Genomic DNA, 12,355 nt, shown 5'->3' with positions numbered 1-12,355 from the left:
GGATAAAACCCATCACTGAAAGTGTATCTATCATGTAGACATTGTAGAAATGCTTTAGAAAACCACATAAAAGATAGACTTCAGAATGAAGCACCTTTCTATTTTGTTTGACAGCACACATGACATAGTACACACTGATCAGATTTATAAGTTATATGATTTTAAGGGAGAAAAAAGAGCTGATGAGATCAACTTAATATCTTAAAATGTCTAGAAAGGGGGTTAGGCTTGAATGTATATGTCGAGCTCAGAAATAACAAACAATTCAGCTTCAATGTCTGGAGTACAGAAGATTTTAAGAAACAGCAGAAAAGCTATTTAATAGGTGTGTATAACATTCACTTAATATATGTGGTCTACATTCTTGTTCAGAAATGTTTATTTCCTAAAATGTTTGGTACAATGGGAAAACATTTTCTTCTCAAATTACAGCCTTTAGAGGCGCAGCTTAAGATCTAATGCCAGATGTCTTTTATTTGACCTAACTTTGCTTTGCTTTGCTTTTTTTTTAAAGGTTTGAAATCCAGAAAAGAAAAAAACATTGTAATTTACTTAAGGTGCATTGTTGCAAAATTGAACTATATATAAATTGTAACAACTGATTTTTAAAACTTGATTGACACTCATTTTATAGTTTTTTTTTAACAATCAATTGTGTTAAGTATAAATTGTGTGTATACGCTTTAAAAAAAACACATGAAAACGCGAAAAAAAAATTGGAGTGGTGCGGGGGTGACACCCTGAGTTGACCGCACCGGGTGCCGCCCACTGTCTCTCAGTGTTCGGCACATTTGTATGTATCCAAACACTAAGGTGCTTGCATTATACATCAGATACATTAGCACACAAATTGTCACATGCAAACTTTAGTCAAATACAAACTTGTACTTCACAAGTCAGGATTACATTGTTGCAAAGTGCTTTAGAATCAACAGTTAATCGCTTCAAAGATAACCTTTCCCTCGGGAATGAACAGGAGTACAATGCCAATTCAAAGTGCACTAATACAAAACAATATAGAATCATCACAGCAGAGGAAAACGGCGCCTAAATACAAGATGTAGGTTACGGAGAAATAAAGAGATATAAGTATAGGGACAGTATCAGCAATGTACCATTAATGCTCCAGCCCGAAAGCCCGCGGTTAAACTTCCAAAACAACGCGCTACGGCTAATCTGAAAAAGGGACTCAAACTTGTCCTCGCTTCAAAGACTATCAACATTGACTTACTGGCCTGGTGAACAGGAGCAATCTCTTACCAAACACATGGAGAGCTCTTGCTTCGAAAAGACACAAACAGTGGTGAGATGGGAAACAGTACACAAACAGTGTGGGCCTGACAAACATTGAGACAAGTGGACAAAGAAAGTTGGTCACTAGACAACCACAATAATAATTATGTAGACAAGATGAAGAGAAGCTTCTAGTCTTAACATTATCGACAAATAGCTTCAAAGACAATTTCTTAACTATACAGTACAAAAAACAAATTCTACACTTTCTCTGACACCACCTTCAATGGAACTTGATATTTATTATTATTATCTATATTAACAGAGCCTGATATCCCAAATAAACACCATCGAAGATACCTTGATCTAATATCCCAACTTCATTAAAACCATTATTTAATTTAAAAAATCTAATACCCTAAAATCTACAAGCAACATTTAAAAAATAGGTCTAATACCCTCAACTCTAAAAACACCACACACAAAAAAAAAGATATTTTAATAATCATACCCACAACTTTAAAAATGTTAAAATATGTAGGAGTTATTCCCCCCCCCCCCCCCCCCCCCCCGAAAATGAAAAAAAAAAATTTTCATGAGCATAATTAAATAGCATAATCGTTTGGTAAAGTTTAACGCATCAAAAGATAACAGGTTAAAATTTTAGAATAAAAAAAACTACCAGATTGTCTTGAAGCAATAAAAAAGAAATACAAATAGCTATTAATTAGGTATTCCTAACCCGCATGTGAAAACAACTTGGACTTGACCTAGTTGTATCCACGCCCCAATGCCCCCCCACTGCTGACAGCAGGCTGTGAAATCTCGACAGCTTGAGTGTGACACCTTAATCTAGTCAGTGTTCACGTTACCACGTGGTACGCTCGCTGGTGTAGAAGTGACTTTCATCCCTCGGAGCAACATCTCACCTTTTTTTTGTTTTATATTTCGAATTAAGAAGTGAAGAGAGTTCTCAAACACTCTGACCTTCTTTCTTTTGTTCTTTCTTTGCTGTAAGCTTTAATATTTCTAGTTGGTCTTTACAACTTCACACTCTCCCTGTAAACCTCACGATTGTCACCCATGCTGAAAATCTCACTCAATAAACTAGTTTGGAATTAGCAATACTATTAGCAGTGCCCCATGTGCTGGACCAATGTAATGCTACTTAGAAATAAGTATTCACTGTACTTGAGAAAAACGTTACTAGAACTCTATTTTAACTAGTTGGACTTACCCGAACAAGGCAACTGTATGTAAGTACACATATAACAAGAGTTTCAGGCAAATATCCGACCAGAAAGAAATTCTCCTTTCAAAACTAAAAGCACGACATTGGAATTCTTAGCATACTTGGAGGTGCATCACAAGTTCATAATAATCCACTTTAAAAAAAAAATTAACTTGACATCAATTCCAGCCAACAGCGAGGCGCCATGCCTCCAGAGACTGCAAGTAGGGCTAGCCTCTCCAGTCTGCTCACCTCAGTTTCATGTCCCTGCACTAACCATGAGTGGACATAGCACAGCTAGAGTTCAGCATCAAGGATGAGGCCACTCATTAGGTAATACCAATCACAGCCAGACCAGGTAGACAGTATCCACTCGTCCAGTCCCTGCATACATACACATTAGTAACTTGACACATACACCCACAGCAAGCTTGAAACGTGGTTAATAACCAGCTTTTTTATTGTATTTCGCTGTCAATGAACAGAGGCAAAGTTCTTTCCATCGTTTCTTCACTGGAACAAAACCACGTTAAGAAAAGTCAAATAATGGACCGGGGAAACTACAAGTTAAATAGTCGTCATACCGTGAAGTCCAGTTACTTTAATAGTGTGTACGGATAATTAATCCATGATAAAAGCCCTCTTCAAGGGGAGAGCAAGCCGATACGGCACTACCAACACCCATCCACCAACAGCTGTTTTGAAACATTCCAAGCATCCCGTCCTCCCCTTACGCTCCAATGAGAATAGAATCGCCCCGCTAGAGACTTGGCAGCCGTTTGTTTGGAGCTAAATTTAGGCACTACGAGTCTATTTTTAGCCGCCGACCTTTTCTCTAGTTGACGGAAAAGAGGAGGAAAGGTCGATACGAACTCTGTGGCTTGGGTGATATGGAAAACGAGTTGATCGATAGGAAGTGGGAGAGCGTTTAGGGAGGGGCTGAGATGGCGAGCTGCGTGAACATAAATTAGATAGACAGCGGGGAGGAGAAAGGAATGAAGAGTTTAATTCCGTACATTTCAAAATAAAACGAGGGGTGGCAAAACATTCAATGGAATTACCTGATATAGACTATTTTGTTTTAAATATCTAAGCGCTAAGAAAGTGGAGCAGCCGAAGAAATCTATGCTGGTAAAACTATAGTACAAGTAGAATTAAAAGTTCAGATGGTAATGACTACGTTTTAAAAGGGAAAACAAAATTGTTCCGCTATGTTGAAATAGATCCTAGTCCCTGTTGAAAGAAGATGTAGCATCACTAAATTAAGGCACCCAAATCGTCCACTAATATCCTGGTTTATGGTATGTAGTCAATGTAATTATGCATCTGTCATTGAGTCGCATAAATCGGTCAAGCCGGACGAATCTTTTCGGATCTATTTGTGTATCTGTGTCTGGAATGTGTCAATGAAACCAATGGACACGATAAGAATTCCGATTAGATCACTTCTTGCACATTCCTGGAGCCGCCTAATAGAGAATCTATTTAGGACAGCCTCGTTGTGGAGTCATGCCGTAACAGCTAGTGACCGATCGTTTAAAAGAGAAAAAAAGAGGAATGCCAAGGTATAAGCTTACTGGCAGATACACCTGCTTTAAATGTATAGAATCCACTCACCTTTTTTTTTAAAGCCCCCCCCCCCCCGGCCTTCTCTCTCCATCTCTCTCTCTCTCTCTCTCTCTCTCACACACACACAACTAAGAGAAGGAGGCGTAGATCTTAGAACGTTACTTGATGTGTCGTCTTTCAGCCCTGGGGTCTCTGTACATTCGTCTCTAGTTTCACGTGACACGGTGGAAGTGTCAGAGCTCAGTGCAAGTTCAATGGAATCCAGCACTATATGAGAGTAAGCTTCATAGTTTGTGGGAAGTCTCCCACAGCCGAGGTCACACAGAGAAGTAGGGCTACATGAGCGAGATCTTGGAACATAACAAGAAAACACATGTTTAAAAATGCTTCCAATTATGCAGCTTAGAGAGCGATGGTTTCTCTCTTCCAAATGAATTAATGTCAGATTAAAAAACAATGGAACATTTTGGTAACCCAAGCCACCCATCCCCTTCTCCACGAGAGAGAATCCCGGTTAAGCGAATCTATAGATCTAGTACATTTTATACTATTCCAATGATAAGCATTTAGATCTAGACTTAGAAGACGATGCGCAAAGTTTTCCTGAACATTAATTTATTAAAATCAATAAAGCCTTGCATTCGGAAATTTCCGAAAGCGATAGTCCTTTCAAAACCTATGTTGGATCTAGACCTAGAATCTAGATCTCTAGCCAAATTTAAATTTATTGCATTTTTTTAAACTAGTAAAATGATAACAACCAACGAGCTAGTATTTATTTATTTACGCGATATACAATACTGTACATCAACTATTACATTTCTAGAAAAAGAGCCATTTTGAGATCAGTGTGCAGGTTCTTCTGCCCTCCACCAAGTTGTAAAAAAAACAAAACCACATCACATTACAATGCTGATTTCTTTCTTTAAATGCATATAAATATAACTTTTTATTTTAGAGTATCACTGAGCTAAAAGGACGCTAAACATATTTTGAACAAGAGGTATATAAGCAACAACAATACATTGGCAGTTCAACTAATAAAAGAAGCCTTCACCTACCGACGAATAGAGATTTGCCAACAGCTATAGTCAGAATTAAGCCAGGGGTTAATGTTGATTAGAGCCAGGCAATGACGACAATGTCAACATTAAAGATAATCGCAGAATACGACTTTCAACACGATGGCACACTACCACAAAATGAGGCTCTCAACTTTTGGCATCTAATGGTCACTTCTGTAATGTACACAAATGTCTTGGTCAATGCACACTGTGTCCAGGCAAGATTCTGGCCTTATTACATGAAGCCTGTTCAAGTGATCAGAAGTTTGTTCTTCACACTATTGTTTCCATGTATTGAGACTAGATATCTAGCCGATTAGCCACCATTTACATATTGCAGTGACTTTAGAACTAAACAATACCAGGACATATTTGTAGACTTTCCATTGACCTGCGCTAGAGGTATTACCAGATAGATAAAGGGCCGTCTGGTTCTAAAGTGTACAAGAAAGTCAACTAAAAGAATGTCAGTGGTAGGCTAGCTAGTGTTCAACTAAGTGTCCTATAAATAAGCACGACCTAACCAATGTTAGGAAAACATAAACAACCCTATACTGCTCCTCACATATTTAGCTAATAGACAAATATTCAAGCCTACTTAGCAGGTAAGTGAAGGGAGACTACACGTAGCTTTGTTGATAAGTTTTTGATTCCCCTTCCCCGACCTGTTATTTTCCTCCTCCTGCCTAAAGAGAACATGCTTATTCTAAATCACACTTATTTAGACAAAGCATGTATTTATTTGACAGAACATGAAATCAATCAAGCTCTTCCACTTGTTCAGTACACGATGAGAGCCCAGTTCCTTACCTACAGAAACCATCAGAAATAACTCCAAACAAGATGCTCGCTCGAGATAATACACTTTTGAAAAGGGCAACTCAATTTCTTGGGAATGTGTATTGTTGTTTCTCTTCACCCCATCTTTCCGAATTTGGCTCACGTAAATGGTGACGTCAAGACACGGCCTGAGTTAAGTATTGACATGAAAATGTCACTGACATACAGCCAATACAAAAATTGAACCACCGCCTGGAATGATTCTATTTTCGTCTTCTGAAAGTTTCTACCTAGCTTGAGTCCTCCCGAAATAGCCCAGACCTAATCAACATAATCTGATAGATTTCATCGTAATTCCATCGTTTAATTAGAAATGTCGTAAAAATCCGAGATGTCAGCGATAAAACAAATTGGAAAACAGATTATCACCAGGGATCTCCCCCATCGTAGGGAGACAAGCTCAGTGGAGCAAATATTGAATTGAGTGCGTGAAATTAGTGGTACTATAGATTCTGTCGCAGTCAACTGGGTGGCGTTGTAGTGGTCTAACAAATAAAGTCAATACAGCAAGTGTGTATTATGAGCTAGATCTAAGTTGTATATGAACATCTTAAGGAAGTCTGTGGTACACCCAATGATGCACAAGTCCAATTCAAATCTATCCTAGTTTCTTTTGAAAGGGAGGGGCACATAATAATGTAAGTGTTACAAACTCGTAGCAGTCCATGGGGTCTGTCACAAGTTAAGTTCTATTAAAGCACGCACGTTAAAACTGATTTTTAAATCTTGTTTTAGAACAATAACGGGGTTGTTCAAACTATGGTCAGCGGACGGTATCTAGCTGGCCGAGACATACAAGTTTCGTCCAGTAGAAGATGTTAATTTTGATCGACTAGATAGGTTCCTATTTCTGATATGCAATGAAAACAGCCCATTGGTTTATCTATCTACATCTACTACAAAGAATGACTTCATGTATGTTAAGTGCCCTACTGAATGCTAGTGATGAAAGAACTGGTGAGTGTGAAACTAGTCAACAAATGCAAGAGCTCGTCATCTGACAAAACGTTCGACTGTTGAAGGTGATGAACTATCGTGACTGTACAAGTCTTTGCTTCAGAAACAGATTTTCAAACTTAGAGGGAAATCAGATTTGACTGCTTCCCATGGCGGAATCAGAAAATTTCTGGCAAAAGTGTCTAGTTTTTTTTTATGGAGAAATTGATCTTGAGATCTTCAACATCTTTTGGTAAGAATCTGCTAGGAAGGTAGTTATTGACATTCCATGATCCAAGCCTACGAGGACTGGCACTGACAACATACTGACATAAGTAGATAGTGTCACTTCAGATGACTAGAAACTAGTTGGTTGTGCAAAGACAGCGAACATTGCACTTTCAGTATTGACAATAACTGACTAAAAATATGACAACAAGTTTACAACGGCGTTACGAAATAAGGATATATAGAGATAAACAACAATGTCTCCCAGTAATAGCAATTTGAATCAAAGAATAACATGCAATGGATGAAAAATACAAATCATCGTCTATCCGCCCTCGGTCGGTGCCTCTACTGCAGCCAAAAGTTTGGTCACTGAGGGTAATATACAATAGAATAAGTTAGGGGCGGCGCTGTAAATATTGATTAAGTAGGTTATCTCCTCCCCCTTAGGAGCGAAAAAAAAAATTGTTTGTGTTTTAAAGAACAATATTCCTAAAGTGCACGTGATCAATGTAGTAGTGTTTATGGCAGAGTTTAGCTTCAGGTGACAAGATGACACCGGGGGACAGTTTTTGTAGCGCTGTTTATGGTCCGAGCGTAAACATTCTATTTACTTATCTAGGTAATGAGTTCAACGAGAAAGATGAACATAATTACTGCACAAGTAATACATTGGTTGCACAAAGATCGGTCAACATAGTGAGCAAAATCGTGTTCGTTGTACGAGGTCGCGTCTGCTTCGAAGTCGCTACAGGAAATAGTGTGAATGTATGTGACGAACAAGCGCCCAAATTGGGATTTGCTTTACTACAATGTACTGCAATGAGAAAACTAACCCTAACCCAGCAACGTCAAACAAAATGGGGGCAGTAACGTGATAACTAGCCAATGGTCTCCACTGCCCACAGGTTGTGAACATTGCAGGTCAGTTTTCAGATCATATCCGCCTCTTATTAGATCCGGATCAGATTCAATACGCCAGTCCTATTAGTTCGGATCATATTAGATTTAATTAGAATTAAACATTAAGTGAGAATTGATTTTAAAAAATTGTGACTGCCACATTTGATTGCTTTTCAGATTGTGACTGATTATTTTTAGATTTTGTAAGATCATGATTGTGACCAGGAAACAGGTCCACACAGAACAAAATGTTTCATGAATGAACTTCAAAGCTAACATCAGTGTTAAAAAGTACTAGAAAGTTGGCTAGTTAAAAGGATGTTTCAATCCCCAGGCCGCCACTCAAGTTATTCACATCGTTGAATTGAAATCTCCAGTGACAATGTCAACATTGCAGCCCCCCCCCCCTTTTCCCGTTGAAATGTGACCTAGATTTAGATCTACATCTAAGTTCCCGATTCAAATGTAGATCTTGTAGCATTGAATGAAAACGTAGGTATATAAATATATCGGCTTTAAATAGCCACACACACACACTCCAGACCAATGAAAAGTAAGGCAGTCAAAGAAAAGTGGGACTAGATATGTTACTAAATATACATCTCCATAAAAAGCAAATCTGTAATCCTTACGATCTTAATAAACAGACGACAGAATTAGATAACTATATATAGTAGTGGGCTATGTGATTTTAATAAAGATAGAGAGTTTAAGGTACATAGAAGTGATCTAGTGAGAAAATGTGTCTTGTCAAAGGCTTATTAGAAGTGCTTGAGTGTAATAGAAGACAGGTCATCGTAAAAAAAAAAATGATGTTTGATTTATAGTGTAAAGGTCAAAGGTTAGTGTATACACCAGAATTGAACAGAAGAAGAGTACAGAACAAAAGAGAAAGGTATTAAATAGCCAAGTCGACGGTTTACACGTTGACTTACTAAAGCTACACACACACACGATTATTGGTGAAGACAACAGACTAAGAAACTGACACGCACACACACACACACACAGACAGACAGTTTACCTATTGGTTCCTGAAAGCCAGAGTCAACACTGGTACTCCCTTTGTAGAACTTGTTGCCGCTGCTGGAGTAGTCTGGGAACAAAACAAACAGCGATTGACAACTATGACTTCATCATATATTAAAGGTGAGTTGAATGGAGGAGATTTATAATAGAGGCATATGCTGTGTGTGTGTTATCGTATGGGTATTTTAAGCGTCTTTTACTGTTTTGACATTGTCACGACCAATTAGCAAGATTTGACAGACTACAATCCCACACGAATAATTGCGCGAATGATGAACTACTGGTGCAAGTCGCTTCATCAGAGAAAACTTAATAGAGACCCAATAGTAGTACAGCCTCATCTAAAGATACGTTTTTATCAAACACATTGTAAGCGTACTTTTTCTAAGTCTTGTTTGTCGCCTGAGGTTTGATTTTCATCTCAACCAGTAGGAGTTAAACCTCGTCTCTTGTGGACTAAGTCATTTATTTTGTCTTAACCCTCGTCTTGTGGACTCATTTATGGGAACTATACACTTAATGGTTCTAGAAAAATACATGGAGAGTTAATTCAGGAAATCGTAGACCTTATAAGACACTTTTGGCATCACTGTTAAAACAACTCATCATGTTGAACATTACAAATGTTAGTCTACTAGTTATTATAGTAAATACAGAGAGCCCAAAATTTTCCATTCTAAATGATAGCGTTCAGTGCTAATTCCTCTCGGTTGTCAATGTAAACTGATCAGTTCCATGGTTCCTTGTGAAAGATGCAACCATCCAAATATCACCCAAAAAAAATTCACACTTTGATTGGACTTCATTACGAAGTGTATACTATATTCATTGTATTGATTGTACATAGTGCACTATTTTAATTTACTTTCTGTAAGTGCACTGAAATAATGTTTTATAGCACATTTATGTTTACACATCGTCAATTAGTGATTCTACAAATATTTTGTTTTACAGACCAATGTAAGCATGAACGTTGGTTGCATGCAGCCGTTTAGATCGAGTTCGAATCCTACAGCTGCTTCAAACTTCTACTAGGTATTTGATAATGTCCAGACGACAGACTAAATGACTTGAAATAAGATCAGTTATGTGGATACTTTAATCAAATATGCTAAAGAACCTCAACTCTGAGCAGTGAACTGGTAGTCTTGAGTGCAAACACACGAGTAAACAAACAATATACAGACGAAGGTTATATGTAACAATTCACTCAATTCTTTTTTTCTACATTCACGACAAGTATGCGCTAAAAACAAATTAATCGATCTATGGAAACCATAGCTAAATCCATTCAAGTCTCTAACACGTATAAGATGATAACAAGTCTAGGCTCAGGTGTTTTAGAAACTAGTACAAGAAGAAAAAGATGGACGAAGACAGCAAGCTGATCTTGTACTTTAAACCCAAAGAGAAATGCATCCATGGGCGGAAGTAGAGTGGAGGCAGCAAGATAAGATACTCCTAAACATTGAGCAAGCTAGATGTCTACATAGCTGAGCTTGTTCTTCAAATCATCCGGTTTTCTTATCACACTGAGTGCCTGTGTGATTTTTTATCTCAGGCTTTGCCAACCCACTGGAAGCATTGTTACACTCTAGAAAGGTAGACATGTTTTGGTTTTAATACAAACAAGTTTATAAAAGTGTTTTCCTTTAGTTCTGAAACAAAAAACAAGAATCCTTACGGAATGTTAAGAATGGGAGGTACTACATTTCAGCCAATAGATTTCGTTGTTGAACTACAAGTCATGGAGACTCAGAGGAAAGCTAGGCGCTGCACATTAGCACACGAGAGGTCAGTAGTACTTACAGTAGCGAAAAAAACAACGAGTGAGTGAATGTATCAGAGACAGAGAAAGAGAGTCAACAAAACTTATGTCACATTGACCTACATCTCACCTGGCAGACGTGAGCTGGAATGTCTGAATACAACAAAATGTAAGCTAATTGACTGGGATGATTTCTTAACGACCAGACTAGTTACGAAGTGATACAGTGACTTGCTCTATCCCTGTCAATGTCAGCTATCAATGCCTATACACTCTGTTGTGAGTCGATAATTCTACCTACACTGAATTCTATTGGAGCACAAACATCGACCCCGAATGTCGTACGTAGATGTATCACGTCTCCACTACAACATTCTAGAAATCACTGACATACACAAAAAGCCCACGTGTGGAAAGCAACCAAATTTCTACAAAAATGAAATCTAGACAAAAATCACCTTGGGGGGGGGGGCAGTACTGGTAAGAACTTAAAGCAACTTGCTGCGATTGTATACTGAAGGTTAACATGATATTTTATTGCATGATTTACGAGTTTTTGATACCTGCATCCCATTCACATTCGAGTGTTACAGACGATGTTAGCCAATGGTACAGAAAATGTTTGGCTCAAATGGACGATGATGTATTGGCCAAAATCATGGATTTGTTTACAATCTTTACTACACAAATATGTCTATCTCACTTAGTGGGAAGCGTAGTCGCGAGGCTAAGTACGCTTGAACTTGTCTTGGCTGCCTATGAAGGGGGCTCGAGGCTCGACACCCGACTTGAGCAGAGTTGTGTTTACTGAGCACCTAAAGGCAGCACGGAAATCTTCTCCCAGATACCCCCCCCCCCCAGACACACACACAGAAGACCATAGCGCTCTGAGCATGCTATAAGCATGAATGTAGTAGCGCTATGTATATATGCACCAATGAACGGGACAGTCACGATGAAGAAATAGGCCGTCACCAGAGTGTGGTGGTGCACAGAAGTCTTCTGAGACAAACAAACCAAAAACCGCCCACCATTTGTTTACGGTTTGTTCCTGCAAAGTTTGTCATCCATGCCATTCATTTCGTTGAAATGATAAACGTTTGGAATAGCTAGAATTACAGTTGGGTATTTTTTTTTTGTTTATTCCTAAGTTTTCCCTATATCCAAGAATGATGAGCTTAAGAAGTATTTAATGCACACAAGTTTCTGTGTGAACCATCGGACATCTGGATCCACATGAGTAACTAGTGTCAACACCCCGCCACGCACTCACACAGCACTCTCTCGTTCGTGGCAAACGTCACATGGAACAAGCGACGTGAAAGTTCCTCCGTTGGGAAAAGCTACTATTGATTTGGTGCTGTCTGTAGACGTTCACGTCAAGTTTGGACCTCAATAACTCAAAGTTCTACTAACAATCTGTCGGTATCATTCTCAATATAGCAGCAGCCCCTACTTTTAGTCTTCCGAAAGCGAATCCTTTTGTTATTAAATAAAAAATGTTTGTGTGTATGTGTGTGTGCGTTGTTTCTTTTTGTCAAAGCTTTTTGTTTT

General features: G+C 38.5%; 1 protein-coding gene across 8 annotated transcripts in view; it reads right to left on the bottom strand.

Moving 5' to 3' along the window:
* LOC106080080 (histone deacetylase 4-like) overlaps positions 1-12,355 on the bottom strand; it is a 90,574-nt gene that overhangs the window by 54,198 nt on the left and 24,021 nt on the right. For 6 of the 8 annotated variants that reach the window (XM_056037095.1, XM_056037087.1, XM_056037099.1 and 3 more), the window contains exon 3: positions 9,029-9,100. In XM_056037095.1, the coding sequence (XP_055893070.1) occupies positions 9,029-9,100 (72 nt within the window). Of the gene's footprint in view, positions 1-2,470; positions 4,055-9,028; positions 9,101-12,355 lie in introns of those variants that run through there. The other 2 variants (XM_056037101.1, XM_056037103.1) reach the window with 1 other exon arrangement.

Source organism: Biomphalaria glabrata, chromosome 1, assembly GCF_947242115.1.
Source record: "Biomphalaria glabrata chromosome 1, xgBioGlab47.1, whole genome shotgun sequence".
In the NCBI taxonomy this organism is placed as follows: Eukaryota; Metazoa; Mollusca; class Gastropoda; family Planorbidae; genus Biomphalaria; species Biomphalaria glabrata.
Note: the sequence above shows the minus strand (reverse complement) of the source record. Positions and strands in the feature narration are given on the sequence as shown.